We start from the raw sequence: 22,201 nt of genomic DNA on the forward strand, positions 1-22,201 counted from the left end.
ACGCCCTGGTAAATGGTGGGAATGTGATTTCCTGCTTGCCATCCCACCTACAGTGCCTCTAATACTGGAAACGCTCCACATTGTGGAAAAACGGAAACAAGCAAGTGCATGTGGTTTGTCAAGTTTTGTTTTCAGCGTTCACGTTTCTTCTTTTACGGCGCTCCGCGAGGCCAGAATACGTGTACAGCAGAACTACGAGAAGCGCGAGGTAGGACGGTTACCTCTTGAATATTCTGTGGACTTGCACGATTGCGTGCTGAGTGGTATTGTCCAGCATTTCACCGCATCTATGTTTCGGTGAGTACCTGCATACTTTCTCTTTGTTTGCAGGGGGCCTTCGTTCGCACCTCACATTGATTTCTGTATGTCTCAAACCCGCATTTCCAGAGCGGTGGGCGCCAGCGGTCATACTTTCAGGCTTATAAGCGCTGTATGAAAAGGGTGTACCATGATTACTTTTAAAACAATAATGCAATGTACAAAATTAAACCGGTTACAAATTGTTATCTGCTTTTAGTGGAGCAGCAGTCTGGAACAGCGTGATAATTGAGGAGTGTCTTGAACCTTGCTTCACTCAATAATGTTTTTTTTTTTTTTTTAAATTACGTGCACTCTATACGCGTGTGAAATCGGCTTGGGTAATGCTACAATAGCTAAGGTTTGGCTCGCTGGCTGTACACGTTATATGGTTGCAGCACTGTGAAGTAAGGCGGAAAGATTCACGGAAATATTTATGCGCTTATCTAGCTGCCGTTAGCCCTGTTTCTTTGAGTCTTCGCGTCTTATTTCACAGTGCTTGGTGAGATGGTGTAAACTTGCTTGTAATGTCTGCTACCTCAGCATGTTATCTACAATTCAACCAACTGAGCATGGCCTATCCGTTCTAGAAATGACTCGAGAAAACGCTGTGGTTCAGGTAGAGTTTAATTTGCACACAATTTCCGCGTCATTAGCCTTCATATTTATAAAATAATAAAGCAGTGACGACCACCAGATCATGCTCCGGGCCGTCCAGAGGGCTCACGAAAGGGCGGAGGCTCACGGGCTTCCCGTCCCAACGTGGGTGCGGCCCGCGACCCCTACCGACTACTAAACCAAGAGTGGGTGGGGAGGGGTTCTTCAGGACCCAATGAAGTTATTTGCTCCTCCTCCTCCTCCGAATTTTTATGATGACCTTTCAGTCACATCCTTGGATGTTTCAGGAAATCCTACGCACCAGCGTTCTTCCTCCTTTTGGTGACTATGCCAATCTGCGCAGACATTCAGAGAAATGTTGAGGTTGCAAATTTGACGCCTCGTCGTTCGCCAAGATGTGAGTGAAAGAAATGGTCTTCTCTTTTCTATTTATTATCAATGTCTGTAAGGGTAGTTGGAAACTGAAATGCTATTTACTTTATTTTAGCCTGAACACTTAAAGAAAGGCGCTTTATATACTCGTAGAAATGTTTCGTTTACTTCGTATAGTGTTTTTTTTTTATGCAAACGGCCCATACCTCGTTATTGAGGACACTGCATCCCCTTGTTCCACATATAAATTGTGAAACATCATTACGTGAAATATATACGGTGACGCTCATATCATTTGAAATTGTCCGAGTGCTGCTGCTTCAGACGCAGATGTATTTCGATTGAAGAATCCCTAGAAACAAACCTCGTCTATGAATGAGTCCTATTCCAAGTAGTCGCTGTCATTGTCCAGTTTGGTGCCCCGTGGTGATATTCATTCTTTTTTTTTTATTTACAAATACTGCTGTCTCAGTTTCTGAGACATAGCAGGAGTGAGTACAGAGTAAAAAAAAAATACAATTACAAATACTTTCAACAAAATTCACCAGAATACAAGAAAACATTAACAGAATACATAATTACGCAATTCATTTTCAAAATGCTCAGTACCGAGTCTGCGCAGAGACCCATCAAGTTTATTCCATAAATCCACCGTCCGCGGAAAGAAGGAAAACTTAAAAGAATCAAGATTCGACCTGAAGGGCACAATGTTCAGGGGATCAGATCGTCGAGTACAGCGTGCAGAAGCTGCAACAAAAGAAATCGGCGCCAGAACACTCAAGCCGGTGTGAACTATCTTATGAAGAAGGATAACGCGATCAGAAGTACGCCGATGTTCGAGAGATTGCAGCGTTAAAACGTGCGCATGCGAAGTAGGCGAGAATTGCCGGTCATAGCGACGAAAAATGAACCTGATAGCTTTTTTTTGGACAGATTCTAACATAGCTATGTCGTGCTTGAGGTGAGGTGACCAAACAACCGATGCATATTCTAGTATGGGCCTAACCAAAGTTTTGTATGCAGTCAATTTGCATTCTCTTGTTGAGTTACTTAACGTGCGTTGGAGATACCAAAGTTTTCGACGAGCCTTATTGCAGATTATTTCAACATGCTTGCGTCATTTTAAATTTGATGTTACAGTCACACCGAGGTATTTAAACTCCTTAACATGTGTTAGACTGACTCCGTCATTAGTATAGGTAAAAGAAAGGGGCTGTTTCTTGTTTGAAAAGGTCATAGCTACAGTCTTTTTTAAGTTAATAGACATTTGCCAGGTTTCACTCCAGTTACAACACAATGAAAAAACGTTATTTAGCGCAACCTGATCATGAGCATCAGAGATGGTGTTGTAGATAACGCAGTCGTCTGCATACATTCTAAGTTTAACTTGAGTATCTCCAATGATTTCTGCTACGTCATTTATGAAAATAATGAACAAAAGCGGCCCCAACACCGATCCTTGCGGCACCCCAGATGTAATCTGTACCTCTGACGACTTCGCGCGGTTAAACGTAACACATTGAGAGCGCGACCGTAAGTAATCAGCTATCCAATCAACCAGCTTGCTGTCACCAAAAAATGTGCGAAGTTTAACTAAAAGCTTAGCATGGCAAACCAAATCGAAGGCTTTAGAATAGTCAATAAATATGGCATCAAGCTGTCCTCGGCTGTTAAGGGAAGAGGTAATGTCGTGTGTAAATTCAAGCAACTGCGTAACAGTGGAATAGCCAGCACGAAAACCGTGCTGCGATCGGGAAAGAATATTGTTTGCATTTAGATATTCCACAATGTGCTTGTGAATAATGTGCTCCAAGAGTTTAGAGCTGGTGGAAAGTAAAGATATTGGCCTATAATTTGGTATTATTTGTTTGTTTCCGGACTTGAATACGGGCACGACGTTAGCCAATTTCCACAGCCGGGGAACTGTTGTAGAGCCTATTGATTTTTTAAATACTATAGTCAGATAGTTTGCGCACCATTCCGAGTACCTCTTTAGGAACATATTTGGAATGCCGTCTGGGCCTGGGCTTTTCGTTACATCAAGTTGTAATATGAGGTTATGTACTCCGGAGGAGGAAACATCAAGATTTGGAAGAGAGGGCAGATTGAGGCGCGCGGAAAATGGGGGATTGGTGCCATTATCGGTAGAAAAAACAGATTTCAAGAAGTTGTTGAAGGCATTGCCTATAGTTTCAGATTGGGAGCAGGATTGGTCATTAAGAATAAAGGAAGAAGGTACAGAAGCTGCAGGACTAATCGATCTCCAGAACCTAGATGGATTTTTTTTCATAAATGTAGCCAATTTATTATTAAAGTAAAAGTTCTCATTGGCTCGATCCAATTACGTGTCATAATATAGCAATAAAAAAGCAAATATTAGGTGATACGATCACAAAAATTTTAATTTTGAAAAACTACACAAAATTTAGCAGTGCTTCAATACTTTAAAGATGATTGGTGGCGGTAATATAATTAGCAGTTTTTCCTTTGACGGAGGTACCATTGCTGATGACATGTTTTATATGATATGATGTTGGAAGTAATAAGAGAGACAGAACTGCAACAAGTACAAGGGAAGTGTGTTTTTGTTAAAGACGTGAACATTTACATTTTCTCTGTATGTATATTTATGTTTGTATAGATTTTATTTATCCCCGCATTTGTGCACACACATTATAGCGAGTGTCCATCGTTTCCTCAAAGCGCTGGTTAAATTTAAAATATTTTTGGTGCAATTTAAGAGGGAATTATGCCTACTGCCACATACCAAGTAATCCAAGTTGGTGTCGAAGAGGGTGATTCAGCAGTGGCACACATTAAGTGGCACACAAAAAGTGACCCGATGTGCCCTCGAAGAGGTTCATTGAGGAGCGACACATAACCGGCGGCACATACTCAGTTATCCAAGTTGGCGTGAAAAAGGTTCGTTGAAGAGCTAGCTGTACATGCCCAGTGTCTCATATCCAGTGACAGCAGCCTGATGTTCTACCCACTTAGAATGAACGACCCAGTGACTGAAGTTGGTAGGAAAATGGCTAGCTGAAGTCAAACTCGCATAGTGACAACTGGGTGAAGTTCCTAAATAATGCTAATTGCATTAAAACAAATCTGCAGAGCAATTTTCTGGTCTAGCAGTGCAACCTTCCGGACGCATTGCTGAAAATTATGCAACGTTGCTGTATTGCACCCGTGGCTTCCACCCAACAAGATTTCCCAAGCGAAAATGGAATAAATGTCGATTAAGTTAAACCGAGATTACTTATGGCATACTAGATAAACATTCCGATTCAGCAGAAGTGGCAGCAAGGTAGAATAATATGACTAACTGTCTCAGGTCTTTTACAAAAAAATACTTTGGTAGATTTTTGACAGCCCAACCATTTCATAAATCGAAAACAATGAAAACTTGTGAGGGAGCTGCGGCTTTTTGGACGAGTTCGAATTGCATACTGTGGCGGTGCGCGCTTTAAAAACAGGGGCAGATCAAGGCACCGAAATTGCTTTATTTGTAGAGCACTCCCGTTTATTGTTTTACCTTGCTCTTCCCCTGTCTAAAAAGCGCAACCCGCCACACCTTAGGAGGGAGTTCTTGCACCATTTTAAAGTCCTTGAGATCATTTTTTCCAATTTCCGAAATCTACCCGAGACTATGCAAACAATTCATGTGGAACAAGCAGACAGCTAAATATATCTGCGCGATTGTTTTCATACGCTTCACTATATCCAAATTTTGTGCGGATGTTTGTGATCTTTCTTTAAAATGATGAAAAGAACGGCAGGCCCGAGCGTACTCATAAAAAATGGGTAGTTTATTCATTCTTCGTTCACATAATTCGTACAGATTACTGCTGCTCCTAATGCACACTTGTTAAGAAATGTTGAATAAGCGCATGTGAGTGGTGAAAAGGGGACCTCAGCCAAAAGTCCCAGATGCGATAGTCAAAATTTCTTAGCAGGTCTGGGCCCTGTCCAGCTGAAGTCCTACGTGGAGGTGGTAAAAGGCGGCGTGAGGAACAAAAGTCTTCAATTAGTTGCTAAAGTATACCTCAAAAAGGAGTTCATGCTGGTCCGAGCGCAAAGAAACACGTCTTTTTATCACGGTTAATAATTACGTTTCAAAGCGAAATCGTGGCTCCGACGTAGGCTGCCTAGCTGCGATTTCCCTCATTGACGTTCAATATTCACTACAGCGCCACACACCGGCCTACATCGCAGGATTGCATGGTCGCTGCCAAAAAGCTGTTACCGAAACTCCCCTGAACACGTTCAGTGCAGAACCGAGTTTAGCAATAGAAAAAAAAAACACACTTATAGAAGTTATAGAGGAGTTCTTGCACCATTTTAAAGTCCTTGAGATCAGTTTTTCCAATTTTGTTATAGACTTATAGAGGTTGTACTGCCATGTAACCTTGGGAGTGTACGCAGCAGGAATCTCACCACCCTGCCTTGTCTACAGGAGAAATGTGAAACAGCGGCAGCAATTCCACGTAATTCGGATTGATATGTCATGTGCGGGTTACGGGGCGTGATGCCATTTGCAGGGGGATTCTTCAACTGGGTTGAATTCGCCAACGAGCCTTGCATATCAAGAAACGGCTTCAGTGGCGTCTGCCTCACAAGCTCCGAGTGCAGCTTACACGGAGGCATCGCGAACGGACGCTGTGCACAAGGCTACGGCGTTTGCTGCCAAGGTACCGATGTAGTCGAGGGTTCCACATAAATTTGTTGTGTCACGCTACATGGTGACCAAAACCATTGCGGTCTCTGATTGAGCCACGGTGAAAAGACCAAAAACAGACGCTTCGGTGCCCGAAGGACCCCTTGGTAACAATTCGAGTGACCGAGTCACACTGCCTGGCGAGACCGTGTGACTCAGCGTGGCGATAGAGCCCGTACGGGCTCCAAAACGTCTGTGCGTCACTTTTCATTTTCACTTGATCAGTGAACGCAACTTCTTCTTCAGAAGGTATAGATGCTTATGACTTTCGTGAACCCGTGGTACACTAAGTGCTAGTTCCATGCAGCACTACAGGACAAAGTTCGCGCTGTAATCGTTCAACCACGATACAAGTTCCAAAAACTGCGCTGTACGCTACATTCTTGCAGCCCCTATTGTAAATAACTAATATGTTGTCAGTTTCTCTGAATCACTTTTATGTTGAAGCCTTTTTTGCAGTATATGCAGGTTAGCCTACGGGGATATTATTGCGCATTTACAGTACTCGGTCGTTTTCCCATTACATCTTTTGTCGCTTAATCTAACGTAATTACAAAGCTTACCGGATGACATTCCAAGAAAGGTTTCTTGTGTTTCCCTACTGTTCCGTACTTATTGCACTATCCTGCATTCAAGATATTTGATCAGTAATGCGTAAATGTTTCAGCTGTGCTTTCTGCTAACTCAAAATGCTTTTTTATCATGCGATTGAGCCATTTGTGAGCTTGTTTTTCCTTTCCTCCCTTTATTTTATATTTGTTTTGGGCACGAATTGCTTTTGTGTTAAAATTAATTAAATTATGGGGTTTTACGTGCTAAAATCACAATCTCATTATGAGACATGCCGTAGTGGGGCACTCCGGAATAATTTGGACCACCTCGGATTCTTTAATGTGCCCCTAAATCTAAGTACACCTGTGTCACTGGTGTTTTTGAGGACCTCACTGACTGTTGGAAGCGGCACACGAACATGTTCTTTACTTTTCTTTTTTTATCTGGAACCCAGTTTTTCCCCGCCTGCGTGCCGGTTAGAGAACCATAAACTCTCAATGGTTTAACTTCTTGCCGTTTTCGTTTTGTTTTCCTCGGTTAACTCGATGGTTAGTTTTTGTCAGGGTGTCAACAGTGCGCTCATGCGTGTAACACGTTTAGTGTCCAGTGATGAGGTCATAGTCATGCAGTCGTGCGCCGTGTATGTGTCGTTCATGATACGAAGCTTAAAAATGTTCACCCACTTTTTCACGCCTTCTGCAGTGTCAAGAACCTGCGGCCAGATTATATCCCGAAACAACAGTTACTTCGTAGACCCCGCCTCCGTCGGTGGTTCATTGGCTCCTGGTCCAAACGGGATGCTTTGCTCCGTTACTGTCTACAAGGTAAATAATACACACTGCTCTTTTTCGCACCTCTGCGTTGCGCAAGAATTACGCGTACATCAGAGACGTCTCTCTGTAGGTGGGTACAGCGCTCAAAAGCTCAGAGCATCCCCTTCGAGATTGTTAGCACGGAGTTGATATGCAGTACGTCTTTTGCCTGCAGTCTTGGAGACCATGGTGTCCCACCTTCGGTCAGAGTCAAAGCAGTGCGAAAACGGAGCAGTCTGCGCGCATCGCAGGCCCACAAACAGTGTTGACAAATCAGTCTGCCGATTTAATCGTGAGTTCTTCCGTACAAGATCGAAAAAGCCTTGAAATTGGTGTTTTCATATTCAAAGCATTTGCTTCCTAATATGGAATGTCACTTTTAACTAAATAGACAGTTCCAGAAACGACATACGACCATGGGCTCAAAAAGATGCTTCTCTAATGTATTACAGTCTGACGAAATGATGCATGAAAGAAAACGGAGCTGTATAAGCGAGTTCTCACACCCTTCTGATGTACTAGGGCTCTATGAACTCTTAATAATGGGCCTCTTTGAATATTCGTCCCTGACAGTCCCGGACTGTCGGACACGCTGGATACGCAAAGTTCATTGGCTCAAAATACCGCCTCCCGCAGTCCGGGACCGTCAGGGACGAATAATCGAGCAGGCCCACTGATGATTCATCACCAACACCCCCTGCATACTTTCATGAACGCCATGCTGTTTAGAAGAGGTTTGTATCAACAAAACATGATACTAATGACCACACGCTATGTCGTGGAGTGAACGGCTTTTATGAAGAAAGACTTGACGGGACAGACGCTCACTTACACCTGATGTTTATTGGAAAGTTATTAAAGAAAGTAGTAATTCGCGCATGTTCAGGTAAACACATCACAAAGTGCAGTCATACAGGGACAACAGGGCTAAAGATAAAAACCTTTGATATCATATGATTCTAAAGACACTAAATTAAACAATTCAGAAAGCCTATTTCTTTATCTGTGAGCGCTATGGAGGGAACACTAACGCACGTGGCTGAGTGCACGAAAATCTGTCCAGCTTCTACAGATTTGCAACAGATTATGCAGGTTATGACAGGTTATTATGCAGGTTATGCAGGTTATTAACAGGTTATGAGGGATGCCGTAGTGGGGTACTCCGGATTAATTTTGACCACCGAGGGATCTTTCACGTGCCTCCACTCTGCGATACACGAGCGTTGTTTTTTTTTTTGCATTTCGCCCGCATTGAAATGCGGCCATCGCGGACGGGACTTGATCCCGCCACCTTGTGCTTCACAGCGCAACACAATAGCCGCTAAGCCACCGTGGCGGTCGATAAGAACAACCGTTCTACTAGCCCACGGAAAGCGCCCGCATTCTTTATGCACTGCACAGACAGGTGCGCACCACACGCTACGACTTTGAAGGGCGCTGAATGTTCCCAGCGTCAGTCGTTTAGACACCGGCCCATCTGACTGATCTAAACTTTTCCGCAGCTCAGCAGGACTCTATACCCCACTCCATAGGTGCACGGAACAAAGTTCTTGGCGTCTGTTTTTTTTTTTTTACATGCACTAATGTCCAATGGAACGCCCCTGACCGGTCTTTCGAGTTATAACTCCTCTCGAGCGCGCTGAGATGCTAGGCGAGCTTTAATGCGAAATTATTATATGTTCCGTAAGACAGAAATTCCGGCGTGATCAAGCGGTAGTAGCAAAAACTGCCGATGGCACAAAGAGTAAGACCACGGCAAAGCAAAAGAAAAAAAAACACTCGGATTGACCTCAAATTTGTTTCGCAGGTTCCCATAAACAGATTAAATTATTGGCTTTGCAGACAACATTTGGTACATTTGTGTCTGATGGGGAATCGAAGCCGGGACTCCAGGGTGCGCGACGAGCATGTTTCCCGGACCCCACAGTAGCTTTATGGTTCTCGTTGACTGAGTGTCGTCGCAGTCATTTGGCTGCAACGTTAGTAATGATCTGACTAGGAAAAATATAGGCGAAGCTTTTTTACGGACAAGCGTACATGCCTCGTCCCTGGAATCGGCAATATTTTGTTTGCCCCCGAGAGGAGAGCCACGCCAGAGAAGGAAGGCGCCTAGAAGTGGAGAAGAGAATCGTGCACCGGGGTACCGGGCGTCGCACCATCGAGATCAATGTAGCGTCTGCGCCAGCGGTCGCGCTGTTCCCGTTTGTGCTTCGACGCTGCTTCGGCGCCGAGGCGTTCGCTCTGCATGTTTGCGGCGTCACTTTTTTGGCAAGATCTGCTGCTTCCTGAACCACCATACAGCTAATATCTCCTTTATCATGAACACTAGGCATCCGCATCGTCATGATAAATATACACAGCATGTTTCGCCAAACGTAAGTCTGCTAGCATAATTATACATCAGCATGCTCGCTTTGTTCCGTTTCTAGCAACCTTCTGCATAAACTCGAAGGCATCAAGTACAATTCTCCAAATTTAACGAAGCTTGTAAATTATTGATATACCTTCCACTGTGACCCTTGGCCTTTCACTCTCGCCAGGCAGACCCGTCAGTATGCCAGCTGAGGCTGAACCTGGAGCGCTTCGATGTGATTGGCCCCGACGTGTCCCACTTGTCTGGAACATGCAGCCATGATGCCTTCCACATCAGCGGCCAAGATGAAAACAGCGTGGTACCCTTAATATGTGGAGTAAACCATGGACAACATGGTAATTTATTTTCAGTACGTTGTGCCACGAAACTAACAGCGTTTATTTCAAAGGCTAGCCTCGTTCGCCTTTTGCCTCCTCAACCCCCCTTTCCCTCTGCGGCAGTTAGCGGCTCCTGTCTTGCTGAGTAAACAACTTTCGCCAATGAATTTTTGTCCGAATAGAAGACTTGCTGCTGTCTTGTAGCATGCTAGGACATTTAACTATGTGCGACAGCGTATGGTGCAGAATAAATAACTCGGGGCACAGATTTACGCGTATCACTCAGTACGTATCCGAAAAGCGTGATGTGCCACTTCGCATCCGCGACCGGGTATGTGCCACTTGACATGTAGCCGTAACTGCAGCATGTAATTGAAGCTTGTAGTTGCACCCCGAAATCGCAAAACCAAAATTTCGCTACTTGCTAAGTGTTTGAGAAGCGTTTTTTGGCATCGATGTCACTACAAACCGTTCGCCCAGCCGTTGGACTAATGCAGCTGTGACTGCCAGCTGAACAATGAATGAAGCAACGCCACACGCTGAAATCAAGTGGCGTAAGGGGCATTCTTGACACTTATTTTGATAGTAACTCCAAATATTACTAGTGCATCAAGTACATTAACAGCAAAATCCGTTCAATGCTGATGCTTCAAAAGTGCCGTTCTGCGGACAAATTTTCTACATGAGCGAGCATATTTTAAATGCTTAAGCATTTCTATGTTTATCCAACGAGGAAAACCATTCAACCGTCCGTCCCTTCCTCCGTCCGTCCATCCGTCCATTACGTAATGCCTGACGATCGCTTTCAAGATAGGGCCCGGAGTTGCGAGCAACTTCGCCTTCGTGTCGCTTCTCGTTTCAACGCAAACTAAGCTGCGATAACACAGTGCACACAAAGCTATCAGCATTCGCCACACTTTGCACCAATCGTTGATCGCTTTCAAAATAGTAGCTGCACGGCCGCGCCATATACAGCCGCTGCCAGAGTACGATGTGCCATAAATATCTCATCCACACTCGTGCAAAGTGCTTTTAGGAACCTCGAGCTGCCATGCATTGTATTAAAAACGTTCGTCATCCTAAATAGTATCTGAATTATATACTGTTGTTCGTAATAACAGAATTCAACCAATCCTAAAAGCGAGAGCGAATACCCGATGTCTAATACTATCAAGAAACGAGATGCGTAATCAAAGTGCGCTGTCGGTTGCTACAGCCAAGTTAGCTAGCAGGTTGACGAAGTTCGCGAGAGAAAGCATGTTAAAAAAATTTAAGCTGTAATTCTTGAAGGACACGTTACCCCATTTGTAGCGCTTGATTAGCTCATACTATTAAAGCATTCTGCCGTGCAAGAAAGTCAGTATCGCGACATACATGAGAGAAGATGGGAAGCGGAAATGAGGTCGACTAACCTCAGTGCAACAGCTATGCCCACTAAAAAGTTGCGCCATCTGACGCATATGATCTAGTGGATTTAATATCTTTATTACAGTCTACGTGAGCGTAAGTCAATCAAGTGGCCCCGTGAGATTGTCCATGTTCCTGGCACCCAACGCTACCCACCGAAACTGGAAGGTTAGGGTCATCCAGCTGCCGTGCAACAGCGGGAGATTAGGTAAGCAGTTTGATCGGCAATGTGTTTGCGTTTCATATTGTATCTCTACTTGATCTTCAGAAAGCTCATGATGCGTGTTGAACTCTAGCACAACCATCATCTCCATCATGAGCCCATTTCATGTCTGCAGCTGGACGTAGTCCTTTCCCAGAGATTTCCAGTGAGCTATGTGAACCTCATTCACGACGAATAATTCGATGCCGTCAACGACTGTTATACATTCCTTTAGCACTCATTCAGTTACTGCATCAGGCTACAGATTATCTGTTCCATAGTTATTGTATTTGTTACAAGATCATTACCAGCATGAAATATTAGCTGTATACGCTTTCTCTCTCATTCCTACTGCCACTTCCTGCTTCTTAACTACCATATTGAATACGATTAGCATTATTTGAATGGTTCAAGCACTGACAGCCTATCTGTCAATAAATCAGCCGATTGAGCTATTTGTTGGCCTCTCTATCTATCATCTCACGCCGATCCCATTGCCCAAGTAGTCTACTAGCTTGTTCCACTAGGTATGTGGTCGTTGACGCGATGCTGTTGTGGTTGTTTCATCCTACTGTCTTCAAGCCGTCGTTATCGCATGCACCGTTGTGATCTTACAATTGTCAGGCCTTCTTAGTCATGCCTAATCCATGATGTTGTCATGGTCATTCTATTGCCTTCCTTCCCGCTTCGTCATCCGACTCTCGTCATGCTGTCGTCGTCACGTCATCGCTGGCATATGGTGTACGAGATGCAGTAGTCCCATTGTCGTCGCATACACTCATCGTCATGTCGTTGTCTTCATTCACTTTCATGACAACGTCATCATTGCATCGTCGCCACGGTGCCCCATCATCATCACTTCAGAGACGTCATCTCATTGTCGTCATGTTGTCATCGTCATACTGCCTCCATCGTTCCATCTACACCATTCTAACGGTCGCCATTCAATCGTGAATATGTCACCCTTTTAATGCCGCCGTCGTCGTCACCTAATCATCGTTATGCAATATTGGTATTCGTCATACAGTAGTGTTTATGCCATCGTCATCACACACTCGTTGTCATCTCAATCTCCTCATACCTTTAGCATGACACTCTTGTCGTTGCGTCGTCGTCATGCTTTCGTCTTCATATCGTGGTTACCATGTGTTAGTTTTCATACTGTTGTCCCGATTCCTACTTGATCTGTTCCTCGTTGTCATTCATCGCCTTGTAACCCACAATCTTTGAAATTCTTAAGAACTTGCCAATAACCTTTGTAGATGGTAACCACCACAGTGCTTGACTTCACGTCTTGTTCGGTCATTGCAAAATTTGCCACATCTAACGCGGTTTCCAACTAAGCACAATTCCTTAGAGGAATTCCTTAGTGTGGGTCCGGACGCCCGTCCGTCGCCGTGGACTCTCGGAAAAGTTTATCCGCCGGTATTTTGGTCCCTACAATGTTACACGCCGCCTCAGTGACGTGACCTACGAAGTCGACCCCTGCAGTTCTGACTGCGGTTCGCTCCGTCGTCGTCCTCGCACTGAAGTTGTTCATGTAGTGCGTATGAAACCATACTATGCGCGTACGTGAACCCCGAGATGCACCTAAGGAGCTCCATTTCTTATACCGCTGAAAGAACTTTTTGACGCGACCGAGACGGTCGCTTTGCGCATGGGGAGGGGAGGGGGGGGGGGCAATTGACACAAAGATGTAGGGCTCCCGCACCGCAGGACGGCGCGCGCAAAGGTCGGCGCCATGAAAGACGATGAAGTGCGTAAGCGGTACGCTCTTCTTCTGGCTCGCCATTAAAGAGAAACGTCTATTTTGTAACACTCCGTCTCCAACCTACGTTACAATATCTAAACTGGAAAGCATCTAGAGAAAGTCAATTAGGTTTATCCACCGAAAATACCGGCGTAGTGATTCCCCTACTCTTTTTCTAACACAGTCAGGGCTTGCAACTTTGGCTGTTCAAGCAAAAAGAGCTCGTCTAAAATTTCTACATCAAATACTACACAGCCGACTGAAAATAAATGCCTCTGCATACGTTACCTTTTCGAAATCCCGCGTGCTTCGTCATAGTCATCCATATACACTAAACTAGTTCCTTTGTAATAACGATACTTTTCAGCCTTCCTTCTTCCCCGTATGGTTCGCGAGTGGAATATCCTAGATGTACCTATAACTAACATAGTATCGCATTCTTACTTTGTTAAGTTATTAGAAGATGAAAGAAGTAGTTAGGAAAAAATAGTTGTTATGCACATATTATCGTCAGAACTTCCATTTTCTGAACTATAGCTAAATATTTGCCTCCTTTGTTTCTTTTTTGTTTTTAGAACATTGTAATAATCTTTACGTGCATGTAACCTGAAGTGTACTATTTATGTGAGTTTCTCTTGTTATTCATATTAGTAGTGTTGTAAAATTGTACGTTGAACGTGTTTGATGTATTTCCATATAGATGTTTTGATTCCCTTACCATTCGGTATATAAAACATGCACTGTATGTATAATCATATGCCCACCTGCTATGGTCTCGATATAAGACAGGAAGTATTGTAAATTAATGAATAAATAAATAAATAAATAAATAAATGTTCCGGTCATTTCATCAGCCATTAAACTTCAGAAACGTTTGTTTCGAGATGTTATTGAAAGAAAAAAATTACGACTCCATTCATTAGTATTAGTATCTTGCTGATGACGCCTATACATCATGCAGCCATGTTAGACTTGGCCTAGTCGAAGAAATAGTATTACGCACTCTGGTTTACCTCAGTCTCAGAAGATGGAAGCACAAACGCTTCTGCTCACATCTACATTTCCGGTATTCCATAAATGGTAATGCGTATACAGTGAAGGTAAAAGGCACCAATGACTAGGATATCTAATGCGAATGAATCTTTTTCTGTTTTCTTTTTCTGGCGTAGCCCCTTCCGGCTGTCTGCAATACCACGAAGACCCCACGGGTATCATATCGAGCTTCAACTACGGCAGCGACAGCACTTCCGCAGGAAGCGGAAGCGGGCGCCTCGAGAGGGGCTACCCCAACTTTAACCGCTACTCTATTTGCTTCCGGTTGGCTGCTGGAACGTGTTCTCTCCGCCTCGCCAAAGATGGTCCGTTTGGGGTCTACGCCGAACCGGCGCAAGGGAACATCCCGGACACGGGAAGAGGGCGGTCGGTGGTTAACCGCTGTGAAGAATTTAGCTTCCGGTCACCGCTTCAGGCAGACTTTCTGATGCTTGGCGTGCAGCCCTTTTGCGGTGACGACTTCCCAGACTCCTTAGAAACTGGTAATATGTATTGGGAAAATCAGCGCTGTTATCTGCGGTAGTGAAAAGGGACCTTTCCTGAGAAGCACTTCAGCCCCAAAGCCTCATCTCAAAAAACGACATAGATTATGTCTTTCCTTTTCGTCCCGTGTCATGAAATCGGTTTACTAGATCAGAAGTGCCGGAGATGGTGAGAAACTAAAGAGCATGAATTTTTTCACGAAATAAGCGAGGCTTAGGGTAAATTCTCAGCAAAATGCCTTTTACGATGACTAGGCAGATACTGGGGGACTAGCGACCATTTCAAGTTCATCAATTGTTTGGTGGGACATCACTATTCTTATCTTGGTTATGCTTTCTACAACCAGAATGCAAAAACCAATAATGCTGATGAGCTGCTATGATGTGCTTCTTTTATGCATTTTGTGTTCGTGAAGGCACAGAGAAAGAATAGCATTATTTGCAATCTTACGAAGCATACGTTCTCGTTCAAATGAAACGAATAGGTTTAAAGTGCAGGCGCTAGGAATTATATTACTCGATTACAGCTTTTTGGAGAACGCAATGTTTACGCAACCGGTGCATTGTTTACAGATATTGGCCGGAACGAGCTCAATGATAATTGAGATATTGAAGCGTTGAAAATATTCATGAAAGTAACCACAGTGTCTGAAGCAGGAACAGTATACTTAAGAGGAAAGAGTTACTTTTTCCGTGTTTTATTTTTATTACTTGTAGTGATGCTGAATAGTCGCGCTGCCTAAAGCCCGTGTTAACAATTTCACTTTTTACCGGGCGAAATTAGGCATACAAAAAGAAGCAACAGTGAAAGCGCATGACAGCGTGAACCACAGCGCCCATTTTTCGAAATCTGATCAATGTTTCCATTGAATCCGCTATTTATGCCTGAGTCACCCTACATTCCAGAATAATCGCTCGAGTTCACATGCATTCTAGAATGTACCACAGCCATTACGTCGCATGTGTCGTGCCGATTAGATAAAACTATTTTTTGGTACAGAATCTGGGATGGCACCGGAGATCTTTCAGATGTACTAAACGCGTCTTGCGCCGAGTGAAAAGGGGACAACAGTGACAGTTGGCAAAAAAAATATTCACTGTCAGAAAGCAATATATTGTACGCGGGATAATATATTCACATTCTGCAAAAGACAAAGACCGCTGAATTCAGAATATGCGATGGTATACTACCTTCTCAACAAGCAGCTTAATCAAGAAGCTTGCTGTCTTTTTCTTTTTTTTTTCGCAGTGGACACTGGGGCCATGATCATAACTTTTGTTAGCAACGGAACACATCGCCCGGAGTACGCTGGCTTCAGACTTCGCTATCAGATGGTGCCATGCGGTAAGATTCGTTAGCGTATAGTGTGCTAACTTTCAGCAGGCTCTAAAAAAGCATATATTTTGTAAAAATAATAGTAATGACAATGTCCAGCGTAACTGAAAAACCAAATAATAACATCAAGGTACTTGCATTACGAACAATGGCGGAGAGTCTTGAGTTACAAATTTGGTGCGAACAACATTCAATTTAAAAATTATTCAATGTAATTATGAGCATAGCAAACAATTTGGGAAGTGGACATCGTTGTATGCTGCTTAGCTCTGCTGAGCTTCCACAATTCGATTAAATGAGTAGCTGCTAAGCGAGCATAAAGTCCACTATTCCAGAAATTATCATGTATTAATTTTCAACAATCTGCTAACCTCATCGTTCTATGTCGTTTTTACGCCAACTTTGTAATCACCTACTGAGAATTGCCCTGCAAGCCCTTTGTCAATAATCTTAATACGCATAATATACAACATGTAAACACTTTTCTTGTCCACAATAATGGTGCGCAATAAAGCGCGTACACACATTGCAGAGAAAAACAGTAAAACAGCTCTCTGAAAGTATAAAATTTCACCTACGATTACAGTACTCCCTAATGCGAAATTGAGCGCAGCTCTATATGTGTTTTCATTTCGCGATATATTGCCTGGCGCGGACAATCTCTCTCTTGTGGCACGTTGCAAACGGAACGAAAGGTGGCGCGACTGCCTCGTTGATTGGGAAATCGCGAGAGGCAGCGCATGGGTGACATGTGGGCGCGATTCACAACAGCCGCCGCAGACAGATCTCCGCTCATGCAGTGCTTTGTTTCCACACCAGGTACCGGTGGACGCGCTCGCCGCATGCCATCGGCGAACAGACGACAGCGCGCTACTCTGGCGCCATCTGGTAGTGTTCGTCACAGCTGCGCCCATCTTGCGCGGCACTACGCTTTCCTTCCGCCATACCCTCCTCCTCCGCTTTCCTCATCGCGCTTTCGTGCCTATCGCCGTTTTTCATCCCGCTCTGCGCTCTGTGTTCGATCTTTCATCCTTCGCAGTGCTCGTTCGCTTGGTTATTCCGACGCCGACGCTCGACGCTGCAACAGGCGCCTAAGAGCTCCGCTATCAAAATCCAGGACATCTCGAATACTCATGAGAGTCACAAGAAAGCATGACATATTTTTTAGTTCCAAATGACAGCCCTTTAGACATTATAAATATTTTCACCAAAAAGACAACAAATTGACGGAATAAAATAAAACTTTCCCGTAACGGAGTAAAAGGTTAAAAATTATGCAAGACACAAACATTAGTGAAGTGAAAGAGTAGAAATAAAAAATAGTTATCGCACTAAAGAAAGGGTTCCGCGCTTGCTACAAGCAGAATACTGTAGCTCACGAAAGCTCAAAATTGCATCAGAACAAGGTGTCGCAGGAAAATGGTGCACGTTACGCAGTACCTATGCGAAAGGGAGAAAGGCACTTGAAGGCACCTGTCATTCATAAAAGGCAGTTTCTCTGCGTGATAGACGGGTACTAAAAACTTCTTGCTTCTTGCTTCTTGCTTCTACTTTTAGAGATGTACTGAATGTGTGATCTTGTTTCCTGTCCTTCGTCTTTATCACTAGCAGCTGTTCCTCGACCAACCAATCGTAGTGTTAAGCAAAACAATCCAATGATTCCTTGAGCACATTCTACTTTGTGCATTATTTTTCATTTCTTGAAGAATTGGCCTAATACACAGCATATGGCCTATTCACAACAACGCTATTACACTTGTCTAACCTGAACACATCATCGTCAAATATTTTCTTGAAAATGTTCTCTCCCCCATTTTTTCCCAACAGCCTATCGGTCTCCGATCATCTTCTTTATGTAGAGTAGCATGTACGCGGCTACATTAGCGTAGCTTATCGTATCTTATTGTATCTTATTGAATAGTTTGCCCGCGCTCTCTGTCTCTTGAGACACCCTTTGCATTCTTACGAGACAACGTAAATTCTACGCCCCTGCTGGAAGATATTATGCGATAACTACCTAGAGTAGATGTCGGTTTCTGCCTTGGTCACATGTGACGCGTTAGACGCCATAGATCGCCTGGTATTAGATAACAAACATTGCAACATGCGTTCAGTAACCACAGCATTATGATACTAATGCTCATGAGATTAAAATGAAACATCTGCTATGATTTCTTCTATAATCTCCAGAGACACCAATGCAGCTATGGGACAATATCTCTTTTCAAGCTGCTTTTTTTTTTGTCGACTTGTATGTTACGAGCATGAAAGACTTATTTGGATATTTAAATACCGCGGTTAGATGCCAAACGTTGCATCTCCACGTACGAGAAGGTGGCCGAAGTAACCATCTGCTCATCTTTGTTAAGGTAAAAACTGGATTTCTTTGCCTAAATGCAGTGGTGAAAATGAATATATGTGCAGTACATTGCCATTTGCTGAAGCATCCCATATTTTCATGAAATCTCAGAGCATTTGAAACACATTTCAAGGTTGCTTTCCGCCTTCTGTGACAACGCAGTGGACGAGATCGATTTAGTGGGAAATTTCTCGAAAGCGGATGACAAGAATATGAGTAAACCACTTCCATACACTTCCTCTTTCACCGTAACTCATTTCCACAATCAATATTTAAAGTAATCGCTTCCCAGTGAACCTTGAAAAGAGAATTGAAGGCAATGTGCAACATTTGTACAAGGGCTCTTAGGAGGATAAGAGGGCTTGCTTAAAATGAAGTGTAATGTAAGAATCAATGAAAGCTATTTCAAATCGTCGTGTTTTACACTGCATTTCAGTTCGTCATCGCCACGGTCTCGACAGCGATTCAGCGACACGGAGACCTGACAATAGTCTATTGTCACAAGACTTCACTACACGGATGCCCTACGCGTCAGCTTTTTACGCCAGTAATGGTCTCACAAGCGCTCCGAGCGGAGGCCTTCAACATGACTTTCCTTCAATTCCGGAGCCGGAAGTACACACTGAATCCGGCTACTTCCCCGAGCCTGATTCCCATAACAACGCTGGCCAAATCGTTCTCTATCACAAGGGCGTGTACAAAGACATCGCCATGAAGATCATGAGGAACCTCGTCTCTGTTGTCCAAAGTTGACTGCACAAGGTTGTAGAACACGCAGTGCGTTAATAATGCTGCCACATTCATTGATAATTGATTATGCTGCGTTCTTTTACAGCATATACATTCTGGTTCTAACAAGCTTTTTGTCTTTCCCCTATTGAAAATATCTGATAGCCATGAGGCGATATTAAACATTCTAAAGAAATCGAGTTTTTGGACGAACTTGTGTGCTTCTTGGATAAAGAACACATTACAACCGTAGTCGCACTCTTAGTTCATTATTGAAGGCAACACATGTGCACAGCTGAAGTTCACGAGATCCACTGGTTTCTATAAAAGCTGAAAAATGCCGTGTTGCTGCTTGTGCGTGTCCTGAAATCTCTTTCTCGCACTCTTGTCGTTCCACCCTGCTAAAACATTCCCCCACTTCCTGGTAGAACATGTGTGCATATTTGAACTCGCACCAGTTTGTTTTTTTTTTCCTCGTAGGTGACAACTACCCCTGCGTACTATCTCCTTTTGTGAAAGAATCGGCTTTAAAAATTGCAGTGATTTCTTCACTAGGACGCGTAACACTGAGGCGGCTGTATGCAATACAGCGAGCGCTGGAGGATATGAAGAAGCTGAATTGGGGAAACACGTCAGGGAAGATAACCGATTGTCTATCAGAGAAACGCGATCAGTAACAAAGATAGGTAGACAAAGTATAATGCGGTAGAAAACTCGACGTTGTCAATAAGAAAACACTCGCCATCCTGGCCCTGCGAAAGTGGATGCCCAGCAAAGCTACTGCAAAACCGCCTCTATAACTGCTGAGGGGGGTATGCAATGCTTTATCGATGGTTCGGGCGCTTGTTTTGAGCTTGTTCTTTATTGAAATGTGTGTTGTTCTCTGTGTTGCATGGTGGGTTGGGGTGATTTAAATGAATCTATGCACTGTTCGCTTCACTTCCCTGACAGCTTGTAGCTTATGCCTTACGAGGGGGAAGAGCCATTGTATTTCCCTTGCTTAGGGGGCTATGAGCCATTGCTGCTGATGATGATTTCGGCTTTTGGACGGGCGCGAAAAATTCCGACCACCGAGAGACTAACAACTTCGTTGCAAAATGCACAAGTGTAGAGTGGGTCAGCTGACAATACGGTAATTAGACACAGCTGCGAGCAAGCTTCCTGCTGCAGTCGACATTTAATAGGTGGATGAACAATATTGTTACAAATTTTCCTTACCGAAGTAAAGCTGACATAGTGTTCTTCATGGAAAAATACGAAATTTCTTCAAAGCCTCAAGAACAACAAATTATCAAATCATGCACTCCGTATTTACGCTAGCAATGGGCTAACCTCTGCTATTTCCATCGCAGGTATAAAAGGTAAAGTGGCAGGTGCATGCAGCGCATTGTGTGTGAACTCGTAACAGTAGTGTCAGGCGGCATCGGCGTGTACCTTTGCCCAGTGTAGTTGGCATGCTAATTAGTTATCAATATGGCCCCAATAAATAAACGTATAAGAGATTTTTCAAAAGTTTCGATCAATGTATCTCATACGGGGTTTTCTTCATTCTTGTGCCACGTTTGGTTGGTGCTCTCATTGCTTGTATCTGTGATCGTACCAATTACATACGATATTGCAAGTTTACTTGAAAATATAGTGTTATAGGTTTACGATATAGTGTCGAAGAGTATTGGTGTAGGCTCATCTTAACTACTGAAAGAGAAAAAAGGCAGTCGCGCAAACCTGTGAGAAATGGAATGTTGATAATTATTCGATGAGGGATACCATGATCTCCCTAAATGTTCGGTTTGAGCGCGTAGAAACCTTCTAATCGGTGCTTTCCACATCCATTCAATTTATATTTTTGCGTTGTTACCGTTACATAAATGCAAGAGTTATTCACGTGTTTTCTTTAAAATGCGTCATCGTAAATGAGGCAAGCTGCTTCTTTTGCGCATTAATAGAATTCAGCGTTCCGGTGCAATAGGGATTCGACAATCACAAGAAAATCATCTACACAGCTAAAAATGCGCAGGAATTCACCCGCCAAGTTTTTCTTCGCGTTCATCTTCCTTCACTTTTATCCTAATGTGGCTAATTGTCGATTCCCTCGAGACTGAAAGTGTGCCACGTGCTCTCAATGTTTTTATACAAGACGGTTCCGGGCTCAAATTCACGCATGGAGTTCCACAACATAGAATACTGCTACACTTAGATTTAAAGCTCACCTCCGAACAGGATGACCTATTGGCTGCTCTCCCCTAAGAGCGAGAAGCCCCTGTTAAACTACAGGTCATGTCACTCAAAACTTGTAAGAAATTGGATAGTTACCGGATGCTTGGGTGTGGTAGTGAAGAAATCTTGTTGCCATAAGATGAGCACTTGTCGCGAGGCACAAGTACATCCATGCAGGAAGGCTGGTTTGAAGGACTCACTCCTTGTCACATGTGCAGGCAAAATCCTCATTAAGTTACCACCCTCTAAACGTGGCTTGGAGTGGCGTAGTAGTCCGGTTGAAAGGAGTAAAATAGCGGTGATGCCCTAAGTTCACTCTCACACACAGATTTAAAAAGGTAGGGCCATATGTTGTGTCAAGGCTTTGTTTTCAACTCCTAATAAAGCTGGTAAGGTGTAAGCAGCTGTCCATACAAAGAGAGAACTAATAGGAAAGAACTCCAGGCTCTAAATACACCATGGAAAGAAGCCCGCCCCTGTAAGATTGCAGTTCTCTACCACATCACTTTGTCCTGCGGCATTGCGTACATTGAGCAGACAGGCAGTTGCATTAATGGCAAGCTATAGGAGAACCAGAATTCTTCAGACAAGAAATCTGCAATCCTGG

At 43.7% G+C, this 22,201-nt stretch overlaps 1 protein-coding gene across 1 annotated transcript; it reads left to right on the forward strand.

Annotated features, from left to right (window-relative positions):
• Window positions 1-1,214: 1,214 nt before the first annotated feature.
• On the forward strand, window positions 1,215-20,202 carry LOC126543548 (uncharacterized). Its single transcript, XM_055061068.2, has 8 exons — window positions 1,215-1,312; window positions 5,829-5,978; window positions 7,259-7,380; window positions 9,909-10,077; window positions 11,552-11,674; window positions 14,588-14,953; window positions 16,203-16,298; window positions 19,085-20,202. Exons 1-8 carry the CDS (start codon window positions 1,243-1,245, stop codon window positions 19,399-19,401), a joined length of 1,413 nt encoding a protein of 470 aa, XP_054917043.1. The 5' UTR covers window positions 1,215-1,242; the 3' UTR covers window positions 19,402-20,202.
• The last annotated feature ends 1,999 nt before the right edge of the window (window positions 20,203-22,201 follow it).

The sequence above is a fragment of the Dermacentor andersoni genome, chromosome 10 (assembly GCF_023375885.2).
Source record: "Dermacentor andersoni chromosome 10, qqDerAnde1_hic_scaffold, whole genome shotgun sequence".
Classification (NCBI taxonomy): Eukaryota; Metazoa; Arthropoda; class Arachnida; order Ixodida; family Ixodidae; genus Dermacentor; species Dermacentor andersoni.

Bases quoted from the DNA above. Each gene is read 5' to 3' on its own strand.
- LOC126543548 (XM_055061068.2), top strand. From the start codon at position 1,243: ATGCCAATCTGCGCAGACATTCAGAGAAATGTTGAGGTTGCAAATTTG. The intron at 10,078-11,551 runs GTAATTTATTTT...TCTTTATTACAG, and splicing joins AGTAAACCATGGACAACATG to TCTACGTGAGCGTAAGTCAA. The intron at 11,675-14,587 runs GTAAGCAGTTTG...TTTCTGGCGTAG, and splicing joins GTGCAACAGCGGGAGATTAG to CCCCTTCCGGCTGTCTGCAA.